We start from the raw sequence: 20176 nt of genomic DNA, 5'->3' as shown, positions 1-20176 counted from the left end.
TATGTTTGGTTTTTTCTTTGAATGCTTAAGCCCATTAGAACTGAATACTTTTTTCATCCTTACTGCTTTTGGTGGGAGGCTTAGATCTCTGTCTGTACTAATAACAAAAACAGTTAAAAGATTGTATTCCTTTAAAAATGATCCCATAGAACTGGTTATATCATGTTTCTGTATTATACAGGTCACCAGAAAGGCCTACTGGAGATCTTCGGGAAAGAATGAAGAACAAACGTCAAGACGTTGAGGCTGAGCCACAGAAACGAAGTACAGAGGAATCGTCCTCTCCTGTTAGGGTAAGAATGGAGTTTGCAGAACTCCAGAATCCCTCAGTAGCAATTGGGCACTGTGTCCTAGAAACCTGATTGTGGTGATTTGTAATACTTGAAATGTTTAACAAATTGATCATTTTGTACATAGTATGTGGCATATTTCATTATGAAGTGTCTTAATAGTTGTAATTGAAATTTTATAGCACTGTTTGGTCTTTTGGTTCTCAGAGATTTTATAAGTCCTGCAGACTAAAATGTCATAAATACTGATGAACAGCTATTTAATAACAGTGCAGACTCTTTAATATTACCAAGAAAGTATACCGACCATTGTTCAAATCATCCATTATTTTTCCCCTTGACATTTATTCATATCCATTGTTTATGTGCCTCCTGACTTCAGTTGTTCATCTCAAATTTGCTTTTGATGAGACAACACAGTTATTGCTGTGCTCATCCATTTCACTTTCCTCCTCACATATTCATTAGCCATCCCGACTGCTCATTTTTGGATTTTGCAACAAATTAATTTATCATCATTCTCACTTCATAAGCATCTTTCTGCAACCCTAACCCCCCTCAAATATCAAAATTTACTTTAAAATTGTGGTATCTATTTCTGCACTGATGTTGCAAATAGGAACAGAGTTGGTAGTGTGATCCTGCCACCTGTTTTATCAGCATCAGTGTGTTCTTGCATCATGTTTTTTAAGACTTAACTTCCTATGAATAATGGTTAATTTTTCATTTTTTTATTTTTGTGGAAAATCAGTTTTGCTTCTGCAGGTATTAACAGCATTCTTTTTTTCTCTGGATCTGTTTCTACTTGCTGTGTAAAATGAATTTTTCTGTCAGGTGTAAATAAATCAACAGCAGCTGCTATCATTAAATTAACAGAATGGCTTACCTTCCAATCATGTTTTCAGTTGCTGTTAATTTGTGTAAAATTTCAGTCTTTTCTTTTACTTAAATGTGTTTCTTTTATTTTCTAATAGTTTGAATAAACTGTTTAGTTACTAAGTACATGGTTGGTGGGAAAAGTGTTTTTTTTTCCAACCATTATTAAAAATTTATTGTAACTTCTTCTCTCCTGGTACAATTCTAATTTTGATGTAATTCTTGGTTTTGATTAGTTAACCCTGCTTTTTATAGTGTTCTATTCATGCAATAATAAAATACTCTTAAGCAACTAAACCCCAAATAAAGGTGAACTGGAAACAGGAGTCAAAAGGAACTGGAGAATTAGACCATCTTTTAAAGTACCAAAGAGTTATTTACAGGATAAGCACACTGCAGAGAAAAAATTGCTCTGCTTCAGTCTCATAAAACAGAAGGCTGAGGAAACCACTGAGGTTTTTGTATTAATTGCACGGAGGCAACTGTGGAAAATATGGGATATCCAAAGAAAATATTCTGGAACAAATAGATGAAGAGGGACAGTCGTCAAGAGTTGCATTGCAAAGAACCAGGATATCCAAAAGAACAGAAGACTGAAGTAACTGAACTGCTTACAGAAATCTTGCTCCATCATTAGTTACTGTTATGGTGGAGATCTAATGATTGACGTTTTCATCTTACTAAAGCTTCTGGGATAACTGAGGAAATGGATAAGAAGTCTTAATTTCATTTTGAAATAATGAAAGGTAGCTTGTTTCGTGAAAAGTTTCATAATTGTGTTTTTTTGTGTTTTTTTTTTTTTTTAAATAAAGAAGAAAGAGCACTGTTCCTGCAGTCAAAATTTGTGCTTCGCTGATCTACTAGCATTGAAACTTGAACAGAGAGTAGTGGTTAAAAGAAAACTGATATAAGTGAAATCTTAAATAGCTTCTTTTGAAACAAAGCTTTTGAGGAATAGATAGGTGAATAACAAGCATAATATCGTCAGTTTTAGAAGCCAGCTAATGGGAAAATTTTAGATTAATTTAAAATGAGGTTACAGAGAATGCTATGGTGCTTCATCTAAAGAGATGCTACTTTTTAAGAATGGAAAAATGATGGACATCCCGAATGTTAAACTTTGCAGAAGATATGAGAATACTAATTGAGATCAATAAAGTCAGAGGAATGCCATAGGGACTGCGGAAAAGATTTTCAACAGTACAATGGCAGATGAAACATGGTGTTGGCAAGTGCAAGGTAATGCACAGTGAAGGAAGTATTTAATACAAAAAATATATGAATTAATATTTTAAAAGTAACCGAAACCATACAGTAGAAAAAAGTTATTGTGGACAGCTCAATGAAATCATCTGTTCAAAGTACAGTCACAGTCACAGAAACAAAATACTCAGTAATATAAAAATGGAATAGAAAATTATCACTGCTATGCTGTAGGAATTAATGGTCCGGTTTTATTTGAAATGCTGTTTGGTTATGATCACCTGTATGCAAGGCAATACAGTCAGAGGGCTTTTTGAAGTGAGAAAGGGGTGGGGAGGAGACTGGAGAGAAGAAGAAAGGAGTTGTGGCGAATGCATATAATGTATGGTTGGGAGAATGTAAACTAGATGCGTCTTATTCATACTTTATCCCAGTAGAAACAATAGCAAATTTGAAAATGACAAGGGGAGATGCTGTTTACGTTATATATGACAATTCTACCTGATTGCCGGAAGATAGAGTAAAAAAAACCATGAATAGGATCCAAAAACAGTTGAGGCAGTAGAAGAGAAGAGATTTTCTGTGTTTGGAGATAGAGATTTTACTGGTTATCTTATGTGTATTTAGGAAGAAATTTCATACATGGACAGGTTATAAAAATATATCTTCTATTATTTCTTCATGTCTTGTACTATTATTTTCAGAGACAATATGCTGTGTTACATGGACAACTACAGCAAACTCAGTTGTTTTTGTGTTTCTTAGATTTGTGTTCGGACTTATTTCAGTTCTGATGTTAGTGTATCAAATACATTACAAATAACTAGGAAAGGTTCTTGCTGTTACTGTATTTAGTTGGAAATTTTCATGTTGAATTTTTCTCCGAATTCTGAGATAGATACATTGGAGTATTTGAAGTATTATGTAAAGCAACTTCTGGGAGGTTTGTGTGATTTGGGAAAAAGTGGGAAGAACTTAATTTACCTTTAGGAAAGGTTTTTGTAAGGAATGTCTATCACTTGTTTTATATCTGCTTTTTGTCACTGTGGCTTTTGAATATCTGCACTGGAAATAGAGGTCAGCGTTGTCTTCCATCTCTGAAATGGAATCAATACCTGTTCATTTCAGGGAAACGGAATACATTTTCTTGTATGTTTGTGCAGTGTGGTAGTAATTTTCATTATAGAGGTATTATATGTAGAGCAAAATAGTACTGTGCTTACCCAAAAGATGTGAGCTATTGATGCATGATAGCTTGTTCCGGAGTTACAGTGAATTCTGACTTAGTTTATGTCACTGCTGCATGCACACGCGCTGACAAGGCTGAAGCTGAAGCTTCTGCTTTGTAAGAACTGTAGATTGTAAGCCTTATAAATATTCTCTCCATCAATGTTGGCAAAATAACACTTACTAGCTAGAAGCATGTTTTGCAGACTGGGTAAGTCCTTTAGTGCTTGGCCAAGCTCTTCTTGCTGTAGTGGGAAATTCATTCGAGGAGACATCGAGTCTTGTGCTGTAGAGGACTCGTTGTCTTATAAGGTGGGGAACTTCAATTTAAGTAGGTGTTTAATAAAATCTCATAGAATTCAGTCATAATGTCGTATGTTTTTCTTTAAGTAGCATTTCTACTGAAATTCAACATTAGACTGTAATAATCTATTCAACACATGTTAATAGTTTAACTTCGAGCACATACGTGAAAACAGCGTAGACAAAGTCTACTAAATTACTGTCTGCACTTAGGACAGTTAACAATTTTTTTAGTAAATAATTATACCATTATAAAAGTTTGTTTCTATTCTAGTAAATGGAGTCTTTTTCAGATACAGTATCTTCCAGTACAAATAAAAGACATGCTTTTGCCCTGTAGGAGTTTGGCTTATTTTATTCTTGGCTTATTAAGGTAGAGGTGCAAAAAAACAATGTAAAGTATAAGAAGGTCTGTAAGGATATGAATGAAATATTTACTCATTAACTAATATAGCCTATAGTATGAGGGAATGAAATGCCTTGGAACTGAAACAAATACAATAAAAGGAATATATTGAAGACTTTTCCATGAGAAAATTTGAATGTGTTCTATACCGTCATAATTTAAATTCTTGAATTATGTGCCCCAGGAAAATATACTCAGTTTCTAAGCACAGTTTTTTGTGTTTTTTTTTTTTTTTCTTCCCAAGATGCTGTCTTACCATAATCTTTTCTCCTGACAAGTAAACTCAAGTTGCTTAGTGTATGGACGGGCTTGGATCAAGTTGTGTTGACTTATAAAATAGCATGCTTGCATTAAAATTGTCTATTCGCTTCCCCTATATTCAATAATTCAATAAAATTCCTTTCATAGATGATTTTGTTCTCAATTCTTCTTTAGAAGTATGATTGTCCCATTGCTGCCACTACCAAATGTCTCCACTGAGAGGAGAAAATACGGGCTGTTTCAATACGCTTGTGTGGTGTTGTAAGTTTGGAGGTGTAGGTGAGATGTGTATAGGTTGTGTACAGCTTCTAACATGGAGTATTAAATTGTTCTTGAAACGTGCAGTTTACTCAGAATGCTCTTTATTAACAAGTTATTTTGTGATTGGCCTTGAAGTTTTTTGAAGTTAGTATGTATAGGGTATGGCCTAACATGCATCTTGTGGTTTGCTAGTACCACATAGGATTGAATTAATAAAATTTAGTATTTGTATTTAATGTTTATTGTTTGTTTATAGGAACTAGTATATAGCAGAAGTAAACAGTTTGCTAGAACAAATTCAGCTTTCAAGAAAAGTAGCCTAGAAAAAGGAAGGTGCTGTACGAAAAAAATTGTTTGCAAGAGGGGCTTGTCGATAAAGCTGCAAACTTTGAGTCTTATAAAAGTCTATTTTCTCTTCAAGTAACTTCCTTTGGAGCTTAGTACAGTTGTTGCTGTTAGACTGGAATGCATGTGGTGCCTGTTGTGTTGATGGTCTAGTTGATGTAGACTTGTCTGCAACTGATGTCAGAAACCAATTTGACCTGATAAGTTAGGATCTTGTGCATCACTTTAGAGATCCTGTCATGAAGTGAAGAAAATCTGACTTGTCCTTATTCTAGAAGCTGCTTTTAGTTACACTTGACTCAAGTTAGTTCCTTCATGTGAAGCTTCTTTGTGTTATTTAGCAAATGGTCAGTTTTTCAAAATCTCGTAAGGGTTTGATATGATATACTTAGCACATCAAGATAAGGGGCTTGAAGATAACTAAGCAGCACTGAAGTACTTTTCAGTTTACTAGGTAAAATAAATGCAGTACTTACTCTGTGATCACTTATGTCATTAAACTAGTGTTTAACATTGTTAAAGAATAAAAAGGAATAGTTCCATTGTATTCACTTGCAATATTGTGTAGAGTCACTCTTATTATTTCCCTACTATGTTTCTGACATGGTCTTAAGGATTTAAATCAAGTAATGGCCTAAGTCACAATAAGGAATAGCTAGTGAAATTCTCAGGCATCTCCTTTTCTTGGCATAAAGGGTCCAACAAACCAGCACTGAAGAATCCCCAAAAGAAAGCACTCTGGGAGGTGAGAACAAATGGGGAGTGGGACAGGCTTTTGTTATTTGCTCTTTGTGTTTTCGTACATAATAAATTAATCTGTGATACTTCTAAGCTTGGATGTTCGTGGGTGGTTTGCCGTCTTTTTTTTTTTTTGGTGAACAGTTAAAAAAAAACAAAACACTTTGTCCTGTACTTCGCTAAGTCCAGGTAGATTAGAGAATATGGAGAGAATATGGATTCAGCAGAGGCAATGATGCAACTATGTAGCTCTACTACTGGAACGTAGCAGGGGGAGAAGAGCAGCTCAGGACCAGGTGGCTTTATAAATTATTTTACATTCTGTAAGAACAAACAGTCTCTGGCATCCTTAGGTATCCATAGGACCATCGGTCCTGTGCACCACATGCGCTGTTTTGCCACATGCGAAATAGGTGCTACTGCACTGGTTAAACATGACTAATAAGATCGAGCAATGAACATTCAGCTATAAAGCTATTAAGAAAACTCGATTCCAGTCCGTTGCTTTAGATTTTCTTCCCCCTTTCTTCTGCCAGCCAAGGGTCGCCCCCTGCATTGCCGCCCCCTTCTTTATCCTCTGGAGAGTTAAGTGGTTCAGCTTCTCTGAGGGTCATCTGCCTTGCATATGACTTTCTTATTTTAAACCTGATTCTCTGATACGTGCTTAATTCTTGCCCTGCCTCTAAACCTTACTTTATGAATTCCTTCTTCCTTCTTTTCCCCATCTGCTATTTGCATACTGATTATATGAAATTGCATTAGAGTATTTTGCCTGTGGAGTCTCTGCTTATTTAAGAAGGTATTTTTTCAACAGGCTGAGGGGGAAATTGCTTTTTGTACTATAAAAAAGGAACAGCCAAAATACCATGTAAAATGTACCTGCTTCTTCAGGCTTCTTTTAAAAATAAAGTTGTTTACTCTAATGCAGCATTTTTCCCTTATAGAAAGAGTCTTCACGAGGAAGACATAGAGAAAAGGAGGATATCAAAATTACGAAGGAGAGAACACCAGAAAGTGAAGAGGAAAATGGAGATTGGGAAACAAATAGAGAAGGTAAGTGAAATTAAATTAATGGTCTCCCTACAGCTCAGAGAATTGCACTAATACTGGACTGTATGTAAAGTAAAATAGTTAAAGATTCAGTCTCTAAGTAGAGTGCAGTAGCCATTAAGATCTATTTTTGGAAGAGGGCAAAGGAGCAACTTGATTTGGACTGCAGTAATAGTAAAAACAACTTTTAGAAACATTCTGTTTTTGAATCCTCAGACGAGGAACTTGGCCATTGGCTATTCTGTGGTTGAGCCTTTTGCCATTAGGTCAGTAGCTGAATCCAAGATGATTTTGAAACTGATCGGTCCAAGAAGTGAGCATGACTCCTTTGAAGTTAGAAGTCAACAGTTTTTTGTTTGTTTGTTCGGTTTTGTGTGTGTGTGTGTGTAATTTGTATTAGTGTGGACTATCTCGTTAGTAAGTATGTAATTAGAATGCGTATACCAACAGCTGAATGGGACAGTTGGTGAACAAATCATCTTCTGAAAATACTAGAGGAGTGGTAAGAGCTGTGCATTACTACTGTAGGCTCTTGTTGTGGTTGAAAGGTGATTTTATTGTCCTTGGTGCTGATAATATTCATCCATTTACTGCATAGTTGAGGAAAAATCTGTATTGTTTTCTCACCACTCTCCTGAGTCTTTCCTTTTTCCTTTGAAGACCAAGTTAAACTGCCACTGAAATCCTGACAACTTCTAATGAAATGTGGTATTTACATAGTTTTGTAAGTATCAAGGTTTCAGCAGTTGTTAAAATATTGCAAGACAATGTGGGGGTCCTGGTCCACTGTTGAGGATTCTTTCTACCATACAGTAGTGATGCCAAAGAAAGAAACAGTCATTTTCCAAAGAATTTATAGCTCTTTATTAGACAAGATACTAGTTATAAATAATTATATTAGAATACATATCTACATTTTGTTCTTGTAACCACAAATATTTTCAGAATGCACAAATGATTCTGTATGGTTAACGCTTTTGCTTATGTTTATGGTTATGTTCTGCTGGAAGTTCTGCATGATGAAAACCAAATGCAGTCACAGTGCCTTCCTAAACGAAAGGGTTTGTACTAAGCACTTGGAAGGGGGGAAACGTGTTATACACTGAGAGAGATGCATGATTTTAACTTAAATTAAAATGCCTAAAATTTACACAGAATCATAGCAAAAATCTCTGTCAAATTAGAAATCTTCATATGCTGTGGTTTACCTTTTCTGATAACCTGAAAATAATTTTGGCTAAACATACAAATGTAATTGTTAGTTGATTGAAGGTTGCTTGTCTAGTACTTTATTGTGACATAGAAAACCGTGATATAGTCAGTGTAGAAAATAAAGTTTTAATAGTCCAAGTGGCAGACTTTGTTTCTGGGAAGGAAAAAACAAACAAACAAACAAAAAAACCTGGAGATTTCTCAAGTGAATTCAGATATAATGAATCTTTTTGCAGTATGATGTACTGTAAGTTATTTGCTCTCCCTGACTGTCCTATGGCATATATGCATGGAAATAGAATCTAAGTCGAAGAAAATTTGCAACATAAAAACATCTATTTTTATGTAAATATGTAGCATGAATGTCTTAATTCTTAGACATCGAGGCTTCTAGCTTGAGAATTATGAATTTCTCAAAATAGTGTTGCTCATAACCTCTGTGGGTAAAGCAGAACTGGTGTCTGTGAAGTTGTAGTGTAATATAATTGGACAGATGGACTGGGAAAGAACCTATGCTGTTAAGAACTGCACCTTTCTGGAGGCTGTTCTCATGCTCTCAAGCCACATGAAGAGAATTTGTAGACTCAACATAGTTATTGCAAAGCTTTTATATAGTTCCTGTGTGTCAAAAGGGGGGTGAAAGCTAATGAATCTTTAATGAGGTATCTGTTCTTGGAAGGTTCTTTTATCAATGTGCTTTTTGAGTATTTGACTTAAGTAACTATAAACAAAATAGGAAGTGTAAACAGTAAGACTGCTTTCTTTTTCAACAAGATTTCAGTTGCATGGCCTGAAGGGTGTGGTATTTAACTGACAATGACGTAATGAAAAAGCGAGAAGAAAATGCTGATGTGAATACCAAGGAGTAAGAATGTTTTAAGTGTGGTTTTACCCAGTGAAAGAAGCTATACAGACCTCTTCTTTTATTTTAAAGTCAATTTATAGATGTAATTAAACAAGGTATGAATTGATTTCTAGGATACCACATTAAAAAAAAAAAAAAGCTCTAGTATAGTGCATTACTATTTTAATCCATTTCATGTGAGATTTCCCAATTAAGCAGGGCTCCACATATTTTCGGTCTTTGTGAAAACACTCTTTTTTGGGATATTTTTGGTATATGAATAGAAAGAAATGGTGTACTGGGTTTCCCTTGCTACCTTAGATAAATTGACCCAAGTCTCTAAAAGAAGTGAAGTGTTACTAATGAAGTTCAAGTATTTTAATGGTGGGTCATATGGGACTAACTGGAGTTATTTCAGGTTCACGCAGATAATTGGAGGAGAGATTTGGCTTAGCCTTGTTGATCCATTTATGCGATGCTTAAAAGTCACTGAAATATTTATGCTTGGCATCCAGTATGCTAAAGGAATATTATTTATTTCATACGTAATCCATTTACTAGTCTATTTACTTTTTGTTTTAATTAAGACTCTGATAATGGAGATGTTAACTATGATTATGATCATGAGCTGTCTTTGGAAATGAAGCGCCAAAAGATTCAGAGAGAACTCATGAAGTTGGAACAGGAAAACATGGAGAAACGAGAGGAAATTGTCATTAAAAAAGAGGTTTGTATTCTGTAAATGCAAAATTAAAATATAAAAAAAATAAAAATTCAGCAACCACTTCATAGACTTCTTATTGTTTCCTAAGAGACCTGAGCTTTCTGGATTACAAAAGTTCTATTCTGTACATAGTAGTAGATAAGTGGCATGTTTATAACTTGATGTGTGACATGGATATTAGTTGCAAGTCACGTATCATCTGTTCAGTCATCTGGCACCATAAACAAGTTTTCTCCTTTATGAAGTCAGCTATTAAATGAGTAGGAAACTTTGCAATTTAATGATTTAAAGCTAATAAAACCTTTAACAGAGATGGTGTAGAAGAAAACACAAGGCATAACTTACGCCAAGCTCCTTTTCTTACATGTCTTGTGGTAACTGAGGAAAGTAGAGTGACAGACAGGCAAAGCTGTTACCAAAGTCCTAGAAGGCCTACTTTTGGGGAAGACTTAAAAAAAGTCTGAAACAAGGTTCTTTTCTGGACAATGAAATGCTAGCTGGGATCATACTATCTGGGATCATACTAACTTTAAACTTTTAGTTACAGTCTTTGCAGTCATCTTTTCTTCCCCCACCCTTTTATTGCCATGTTTCTTTTATGGTGTTCTTGTAAGCTAATAAACTGTTTTGAAAACTGTACGGTTAGTTTATTGGAGGTAGATGTGTAAATGGTTAAGATCTCACATCTAGACTGTTACTGTTTTTACATATATGACATGTATCAGCATACAGCAAAGCTTTTGAGCATCAGTCTTTTAACATTTAATATATTCTTTTCCTCAAGATTTCTCCTGAGGTGGTTAGATCTAAATTGACACCGTCACCATCACCAAGAAAGTCTAGCAAGTCTCCAAAACGAAGATCTAGTCCCAAATCCTCCTCTTCAGCTAGTAAGAAAGAAAAGAAAGCATCTGCTGTATCTTCCCCACTTTTGGATCAGCAGAGGTCAGTACGTAGAGATGCGTCTTGGGAGAATGTGGGAGCAGAGAACCACATTGATTTTTATTACTGGGGCTTTCATAATTAATACAGTTTTTCATTTTCCTTGCTTTCAGAACTATTGATTTTATAACTTTAGGGAAAAGTCTCTAAATTATGCACCGTGAGTCATCTACTGTGGAAAATTGCTACATGCGCATAGTTGTCAGTTGACTGATTTCATGGCCTTTTCTCTTTGAATGTCCAGAGTGTCTGGGATGTGATGAGGAAATATAAATAACTAAAGTGGGAGGCAGCTTGCTTTAAGATGCTGCAGCCTGCAAAATAGCTCATCTAGACTGAAGTGAGATGTTTAAAATGTGACTTTACATTCTGTTGGTATTGGATGTTGCTGTTCAGGAAATAATATTTGATTTTAAAGCCAGAGACTTTCTCAGACTTCAGGAGGAGAAAAGAAGGGGGGGAATGCAGGTGAGGGGAAAAAAACAGGACAAGATAAGATGCGCAAAAGCTCCAGGAAGGTCAGACTGGGCACCTTGCCACAAAAAGTCAGTCTCCAGAAACTAAGTTGTTGCTGGCTGCAGGAGCTTTCAAATGACTGTTTGATGCTTTTAGATAAGAAAGAAATTACTGGAACAGTATAAGCAGACACGTCTGTATTTGCAAAGCAAACAAAGCCTTTAAGAACAAACCAATGCTTTTTGCTACAGGAGGATAGAGCATGGGGATAATATGCTACCGGCATGTAGTATGTGGTAGCATCTAGTTTATAGGGTTTATGTCCGTGATAATTCATATGAAAAAAATGGTGTAAATTCCTTTGTAATGTGAAATACATACTCAAAAGCTTTATCCTGCATCAAGTAGTTAACTGTAAATCTAAGACATGAATGAAGTCATTTTCTGTACTTGAGTGTTGCATTGCAGAATTGGGAGTCTAAACAGACAAGATACTCCAGAGTTCTGGTCTCGTGATGTATGCAGTTCGTGCAAAGGCATTGTAACCTTGGAAAATAGTTCTGTCTGAATGGGAGCAGTTCCTATTTTTGCTTCAGAAATAAAGGTTACAAATTGAAGAGCTTATTGTGAATTTTTACCACCTGCATTCACCCTTCAGTCAAGTTACTGAGCACTGCTTGCTAATGGAGTGGCAAATCCTATCCTAAAAACTTCAAGGCCCTTTACATTATACTTTCCTGCCAACATTTGAGCAATCATTATTTGAAGTAGTTGGCAGTCCTTCATTTTTTTCTTGTTAATTTATATCTAGGAGTTCTAAAAGTAACCAGAGTAAAAAGAAAGGTCCTCGTACCCCTAGTCCTCCTCCTCCAGTACAAGAGGAAACTCCGTTAGGAAAAAAACACAAAGAAAAACATAAAGGAAAAGAACGTTCAGAAGAAAAGACGAGGGAGGTGAAAGAGAGAGGCCGTGACTTTGAAAGGCACAAAGAGAAAAAAGAGAAGCAGAGGTAAGTTATGATGCATTATTAGGTAAGTTATGATGCATTATTAGCTTTTACCCTTAAAAACAAGATTACATCAATGTTACCAAAACACAGAGTAATAAGGGATTTATACCTGCCTTGCCAACAACCATTTCAGTACTCATTAAGTATTGAAAAGCCTTATGTAGTTTGATAAACTATAACTAACATATTAACAGGTTTAAGTTGCATAATAAGGTTTTCAAATGCCCTTTTGAAAGACTCATTATTTTTCAGGAAGTTGGATCTTCACCAATGAAACAATTCACTTGCCAGAGTCTTTATCAGAGTCATTTACGTGTCTGCTTGCCTGCTTTTCTGAAATCCTAGAGGACTAATATCTTTCTAAATTGGCGGTGGCACATTTAGACTTTCCCCGACCTTCTGTAGGTTAAAAAGTATTTCTGAAGTCAAAAGCTATTGCAATTCTAGAATTTCATCACTTACACATATATGTGTGTGTGTGTATATATATATATATCTAATGGTGGACTTAGATGACTATTCCCATTATTTTCTGAAGCTTAGTTGTCCATTTAAGTTGTTAAATATAACACTTGCATTTTTAAGTTCTATATTCCCTTGATGAAAATAGGGTATGTATTCATAAGTGCATCTTTTGTAACTAGTATAGCAAAGACTAAGAGGTTGAAGACCAGTAAAAAAGTCTATTTTTAATTGGTACAGTAAAAACACAGTAATTTGTTTAAAAATATTTTATTTCACTCGTACTTGCCCACTCTGTTACTGGAAGGCCATAAGCAGTAGAAAAAAAGTTCCAGGTGGTACTGAAAGGGTCAAGAGAGTAATTGGCCCATGGTTGTACTATAATCAGGTATTGCTGTGGTGACTGCAACCTTTAATTTCAGTATTGGATTTTTGGTGACTTTTTATAATAAAAAATAAGATGTAATGTCAATGCTTCATGATGTGAAATAGCTGAAGGTTCAGAGAGATTTTTAATTCATTTGAAATTGCAGTTAATGTTTGAAAATTTCTGTGAACTTAAGGATTCTTGAATAAAATGTTAATGGAAATGTTTAATAGGGCAGTAAATGAGTCTCTATTAATAGGAATTTTGTTTCACCACTGCCTGAAATATCAGGTAAAAATATAAATGTATTTTGGTTTTACTGTCTTATAGTCATGGATTTTATGATCCAGTAATCAGGAAGAAATTTAGTATGTATCTTGCATTCCTTAGTTCTGCTAACTTTCAGGTAATCTCTTGAAATTACAGATGGAACAAAACATTCTTTAAGAGTAGTTTTTGACCTTGTAAGCACAGGTTCATTCTTAGAAATGTATTGATGTCCTGTTATGCCTGTTGAACAAACTGCTCTTTTTGTTTCCCAGAGATCCTTCTGAAGGCTCCCATAGGCAGAAGCGTTCTCCTAGTCCTGCAGATCATTCTGGCAGTAACTCCTCTCCTTCCAGAGAGTATTCACCACCCGCTGCAAGGCGACGACAAGCCTCCCGAGCCCCAGCAAAGTCAACCACTCACAAGCATAACTTTTCACCTTCTCGCAGGTAGGTGATCAGTTGCAAAGACAGAACTTCCATTAATCTAATTTAGAAACTTCCTCTGTTGCTTTGCCTACTTGCATGTGTTTGTCTGGGGGTATGTGTGCGCCTCAAGAACTCAGAGGCTTCTTTACATGTATTGGTGTTGATGTGTTTTTTTTTGGTTGTTGTTTTGTTTTCAGATATTATAGGTACCTGTCAGGTCAGGAACACAAGTCAATGTGCAAGTTTCTGTTCATCAGTTCCTCCCAAATGTTTTGGCTTGGGGTGGAGCTTCAGAATTCTGATATGAGACATGCTCTTTCTGTGATCCTTTGGGATTTTTTTTTCTCTTCCTCCTCTCCTTGCTTCTTAAAGATCACAAAATCTTTTAGAAAATTTTCAAAAATCACAAAAGCAAGTGTGTCTGACTTACACAGAACAGTATGAGGACAGTTTCAGAGAACCTTCAGAGAAGATCTAGTCCCTGCTGGTTCTAGGGGCCTTAGAGAAAAACCTTTTGCCACTCTGGGAAAAGTTATTACTTAGTTTTAAAAAGAAAGGGAGAAAGCTTTGTACTGGGGGCTTAAAGAATCTGTAAGGTTAAGTTCAGAATGGTAGTGCTAAATATTGTAATTCTGTAATGGGAGGGGATGCATACTTACTCTCTACACTTCTGTTGAGGAGGGTGGGGGAAGGACAGCAGATGTCATATATATGCATTCTGATAGAACAAGAAAAAACGTCTGTTCAGCGATCTCAAGAGTTGTAAGCAAGCTCTTGCTGCTGTGGTTACTCAGTTCAGATGGAACAATGTAGTATTATGTTAAGCTAGGCATCATTGATGGACACATTCTCCAAATAAGATTGTTTGAAGAGAAGGTTGTAGAGCATCCAATTTCTCCTTGCAGCTTCCAGTAGTAAGGATACTGAAAACCACCTTTGCAGCATGTCTTTCCCCACTTTTTCTAGCCTACTCCAGTGTTTTGCTTGTTGGTACTTGCCGGGAGGTTCTATGCAGACATACAAAGTGTTGTGGAAGGGAGCTAAGCAAGGAGGAAAAGTGCCTCTTGCCTTCTGCTAGAGGCAGTGAAGCAGGTTTTGAAATGTTCTGTTTGTCTCCAAACAGTTCTTGATAGTCTTACGTGCAAGCAAATTGTAGTAACCCTATGTCTGTTTCATACGCTGGGTTTAATGGTGAAAAGTAAACATAGTATTTGTTTAAAGATGGTAAGTCATGAAATTAGATTTTGTCAGTTCTGGCTCTTACAGAGTTTCACTTTGAGTGCTTTGGAAGCTTTACTACTAAATCCAGGCTGTTTTGATTGTATGTGAGCAAGTGTACAAATGCTCACATACAATGAAAACAACATGGAGGCATGCAAGCTACTTGTTCTCTCAGGAATAGTGAGTATTCTGCTTTCAGTGGTCAAATCTTCCCTTTTGTGATGGAAAGCTACAGCCAGCATAAATATGCAGTCATGGAAACAGAGAAATTTGAGTTTACTCTTTCCTGCTATCCTTGAGGAATGCCTACCTATAGCATGCATAGGAGACTTTAAGGTTTTTTCTTTCTCCAGACAAAAAGAAGCTACACACAAACATCCTGGAGGTCAGACTGCACGTAGACATTCCAGGCATCCCTAAGATACAACAAGAGTGCATCAGCTGGACCCCATGCACTTTTACTTACACAGACAAGGAGATGCAAAATCTTAGTCTACTGTTGAGGACTACAAATAGTCTCTGGCATTGACCATCATAGATGCATCTCAGTGGGATAGTTTCCAGGCCTGGCAATATCTGAGCATACAGGTTCACAGACACTGCGTGAATTAAATCAAAAAACAGATACAGCCTGTCTCAGCATGTCTCGCTTAAGCATGTTATAAAGGCTGATTTTACTTACTTTTATCTCACCCCTTTCTTTCTGCCATTTTCCTACGTGTTTTTCTAATAGAACTAAAGTGGTTCTGTTCGAGTGTTGTTTTCAGCTGTGCTGTAAAAATTGTGTTTGATTTCCCTCAGTTGACAAGTCTGAAGTTGAAGTGCCTCAAGGAAAAGTCACAGTGCATCCTTTAGTGGATATATCTGGTTCCATAATGGAATCCAGATGTAGAACCATCACCTTTGCGAGACTGGTCCTGTGATAACCAACATACTATTCCGTGGGGCTCTGAAGGCAATTTTCTTGAGTCACTGACATTGACTATAAGGAAGAATAAAACACTGATATTAATAGAAGATTCCCACCGTGATGTATTTTACCTAAAAAAAGACTTCCTTACAGAGTTCCTACCTCAGGTTGCCAGTGATTTCACATAATGTTCTGTTCCCAGAGCTTTGCTCCTTGGAAGCTGAATCATTGCTCTGTGTTCTTCACATAAGAAGAATCTTTCTACCTGCACAATGTCTGAGTCTTTTAGAAAATGGCCTTAGCCATGAGATCTGCTGCTGAATAGCATTGATGTTTGTCCATTTAGGTCCTGGATAGCATTGTGACATGCTGTAAGCCTGCTAATCTGAATCATTTCAGTGCTCCTTCTATTCAGAGCCCAACTGACATCAGCTATCTTACTGAGAAAAAATTCTTGACATTTGCAAGATGCTCAGCAAAAGCTGCATTACATATATAGCTTTAACAACTGCTGGGCTATTATGGAATATTGCAGAAGGGTCCTGCCTTTGGTAAAGCAGTCCTTCCTTTGTGGGTCACCTGAAACTGAGGAATTCAACTGTACGATCTGGGTATTTGTTTGAAGTCACTGGCACTGTATATGCATGCATATTCAAAAGCAGAAAGTAAATTACTTAAGTGATTTTTTTGAAAATGTGTTGTCTGTGTGTGGTTATTCAGACTCCTGCTCTTCTCTTTGGAGTCTCTGAAATTCTGTGAAGTGGAAGGCAGTTGGGAATTAAGGGCAGTGCGTATTTCACAAGAAAAGATGCTTGCAAATTGCTTAGATGCTGATAAGGAACAAAAACTACTACTGAGCTCAAAGGCTTGAAGCATGTATATGTCCACGTTAGACTGTGCATGTGATAACATGTTATGAGGAAATCTGTTCACTGGTATGTAAATGATCTTTAGTTAATCTATGGGATTTCCAAGATGAGACACTTGGTATATGTTTTTTCTTATTCTGTTAGATAAGAGATCTCCCTGCTTGTGGAAACATTCATGTTTGCTAAACTTTTAAGTAGATATCATAGAATCATAGAATATCCTGAGTTGGAAGGGACCCATAAGGATCATTGAGTCCAACTCCTGGCACCACGCAGGTCTACCCAAAAGACATGCATGAGTTTCTAGGATCCAGGCCTAAATTGTTTAAAGGTTGTAATAAAAGGCAGAAATTAAAAATGCAAAAAAAAAATGCACTGTTGTTCTCTGAAAAAAAAAATCTATTTAGGAGGAGAGGTGGATGCCCTTATGTAACACTATATAAAAGCTATCTGTCTAACTTTATCATGAAGACCAAAAAGTAGCATATATTGAAGAAAACAATTGTACTTGGTTCGTGGGGTGGGAGAGACCACATTTTTGCTGACTCTTCTCTCTCTTCCCCTGGGAAAGCAGTCTAATATATATAATGCAGTATATGTAATGTAATTGTGATTTAAAAACTTGTTCTAGGGTATTAAGTAAACTATTACCATTTAGAGATAAGTATACTTTGAAATATATGAGGGAAGATTAGCTGGATGTTACAGACATAGCACTTGTTTTCAACAGACAGAGGATAGAGAATGCACAAATTATTTTAATCCCTCTGTTTTGTGTAGGGTATAGTAATTTAATTTTTTCAAATCAAGTTATTTCATGTGTGGCTATTCTAATTCTTCCTTGCAGGTCTGCCTCTCCATCAGGTCAGCATCATTCTCCCATATCCTCTAGGCATCACTCCTCTTCATCGCAATCGGGTTCCTCTGTTCAAAGACATTCTCCTTCCCCACACCGCAAAAGAACTCCTTCTCCCTCCTATCAAAGGACAGCTTCCCCGCCTGCAAGACGGTCATCTTCCCCCTACCCCCCACGCTCTTCCTCTTCTCCTCAGAGGAAGCGAAGCCCTTCAAGGCACCGATCTCCTGGAAGAGAAAAGGGAAGGCACGATCGTGATCGGACTTCACAGTCTCATGATAGGCGCCACGAAAGGCGGGATGGTATGAATAAAAATAGCATTTCCGACAAATGTTTGTTTGCAGATTGCATTTTGAACAAGATTTTCAGTTTGTGGCATGATCTGCACCTATCCCAGTGGCCAGGTGGTAAAGAAAGCACTGGCAGAAATCTGTATAATTCTTGCTGTGTTTGTGGTGCTGTTTTTGGGGACTGTGCAAGGGCATTGGTCCTGATAGGACTGCTTAGGTAGGCTCAGATGGTTCAAGAGATCCTGTAAGCATCTGTTTAGATATTTTATGTGTAATGCAGTGGTCGTTTCTGTAGGTAAGTGATCTTCTCTTTGTACGAGGCATATGCTAGCAGATCTGATGCTATTCCAGTCATCACTGATTGCTTTGTCCATTGTCTTTTTCACTGACATTAAGTGAGGTGTGTGCAAAGAGTCATTCCCTCTGGAAATCTTTAAAGTTGGTTGAGCAATCTGTGATGGTCAGACATGCCATTTCTCTAAATAGACAGATTATAAAGAGTACGTATGTCAGCTTTTTTTAGACTGACTGTAAACTCACTTTCCTGTAGCAGTAATATTGTAAATAAATAATTTTAAAAAATGATTTTATGAGGGCAAAGAGGTCTTAAAAGCAAGTGATCTAATTATAGCACAAATTTATTGAAAATGTGTGTGGAGAAAAAAAAGGAACCTATGATTGTAGGAAAAGTGATCTTACCTTTAAATTACTGAAGTGTGCTTGCTTTCTAATGTCTTTGAAATTTATTTTTACTATACTTATTCCCCCTTTGAACAGGTAAATATTTGTAAAGCTCAAATTCAGAAAAAGATGTTTAAAGCTTACTGAAATATATAGGTGGATACCCAAAATGATCTTATCCTTCTTACACTCAAAATTTAAATTAATATGTATATCAGAAGTATATTTTGACTGTATTGTTTTAGTGCTATTCATCCTCTAAATTTTTGCTTGCTTTGATTAAGCTCGGTATATAACACTCCTTTAAACATTTTACAGAAACTAGAGGGAAAAGGGAAAAAGAAAGAGACACAAGAGATGATCGTGATTATGACCAGGAGCAGAGTACCTCCAGGGATCATAGAGATGACAGAGAATCTCGTGATGGAAGAGATCGGAGGGAGACGAGAGATACCAGAGATCGGAGGGAGATGAGGGAATCCAGAGACACTCGAGACTCCAGAGATACAAGGGATTATAGCAGAGATAACAAAGATAGTCGTGATCAAAGAGACTCACGTTCCACCCGAGATTCTCATGACTACAGAGACAGAGAAAGTCGGGATGCCCATAAAAAGGATGACCAGTATCAGGAGGACTCACGCAGCTATGGAAGATCCCATGGCAGAGAGGAGAGCTCTCGTGCCGAAACAAGGAATGACTCCCGAAGTGACTCCAGAAATGACAGCAGAAGTGATCGAACGGGCCGAAGTCGAGGTAGAGGTCCAGAGTTATCTGACAAAGGTATTACATGATTTTGAAAAAAAAATATAAATAGTAAGTGTCCTTATTATTGGAGACCGAACACTGACATTTGTATTACCTTGTTTGGTGTTACGTGTGGAAATGCTGCCAAATAGGAGTGATTAGGAGCGGCTGAGGGAACTGGGGTTGTTTAGTCTGGAGAAGAGGAGGCTCAGGGGAGACCTCATTGCTCTCTGCAACTACCTGAAAGGAAGGTGTGGGGAGCTGGGGGTTGGCCTCTTCTTGCAGATAACTACCGATAGGACTAGAGGGAATGGCCTCAAGTTGCGCCAGGGGAGGTTCAGGCTGGAAATGAGGAGACATTTCTTCTCAGAAAGAGCAGTCAGGCACTGGGACGGGTTGCCCAGGGAGGTGGTGGAGTCACCGTCCCTGGGGGTGTTCAAGGAGAGGTTGGACGTGGTGCTTAGGGACATGGCTTAGTGGGTGACATTGGTGGAAGGGGATGGTTGGACCAGATGATCTTGGAAGTCTTTTCCAACCTTAATGGTTCTATGGTTCTGTGATTCTGCAGTTCATGCTTTTAAGTTATGTTCAATTCTGTTGTCATTAAATCAGAACAGTTGCTTAAAATTATAGCACTTCTGCATTCTCTGTTTAAGGTGGCATAACACCACTCTCCTGCCATATCATTTTAAAACAAACTTGAACCCCTGCACCAGTCTTAATGTTTCTGCAACTGAGCCCTAGGTTTTCCCATTTGCCACAAACACAGGAGGCTTATGTGTAGTGCCTGATTAGTAGGAGGCAGCATGTCTCAAAGTACTGGGTAGCAATTTTTTGTTTTCTCAAATGCAGCTGCATAGGCACTTGAAAACTATCTTTTACCCTCTCCACCCTTCTTGATTGACCGAAAATGCAATTTTAACCTTTGGCA

General features: G+C 37.0%; 1 protein-coding gene across 6 annotated transcripts in view; it reads left to right on the top strand.

Moving 5' to 3' along the window:
* ZC3H13 (zinc finger CCCH-type containing 13) overlaps positions 1-20176 on the top strand; it is a 48699-nt gene that overhangs the window by 12198 nt on the left and 16325 nt on the right. For 4 of the 6 annotated variants that reach the window (XM_035553305.2, XM_035553303.2, XM_035553304.2 and 1 more), the window contains exons 4-11: positions 182-293; positions 6855-6963; positions 9604-9743; positions 10525-10685; positions 11950-12147; positions 13519-13692; positions 17519-17829; positions 18817-19281. In XM_035553305.2, the coding sequence (XP_035409198.1) occupies positions 182-293; positions 6855-6963; positions 9604-9743; positions 10525-10685; positions 11950-12147; positions 13519-13692; positions 17519-17829; positions 18817-19281 (1670 nt within the window). Of the gene's footprint in view, positions 1-181; positions 294-6854; positions 6964-8946; positions 9133-9603; positions 9744-10524; positions 10686-11949; positions 12148-13518; positions 13693-17518; positions 17830-18816; positions 19282-20176 lie in introns of all 6 variants that reach the window. The other 2 variants (XM_035553310.2, XM_035553309.2) reach the window with 2 other exon arrangements.

This window comes from Cygnus atratus, chromosome 1 (assembly GCF_013377495.2).
Source record: "Cygnus atratus isolate AKBS03 ecotype Queensland, Australia chromosome 1, CAtr_DNAZoo_HiC_assembly, whole genome shotgun sequence".
NCBI classification, from domain to species: domain Eukaryota; kingdom Metazoa; phylum Chordata; class Aves; order Anseriformes; family Anatidae; genus Cygnus; species Cygnus atratus.
The sequence above is the reverse complement of the archived record's forward strand: the minus strand, read 5'-3'. Positions and strand labels throughout refer to the sequence as shown.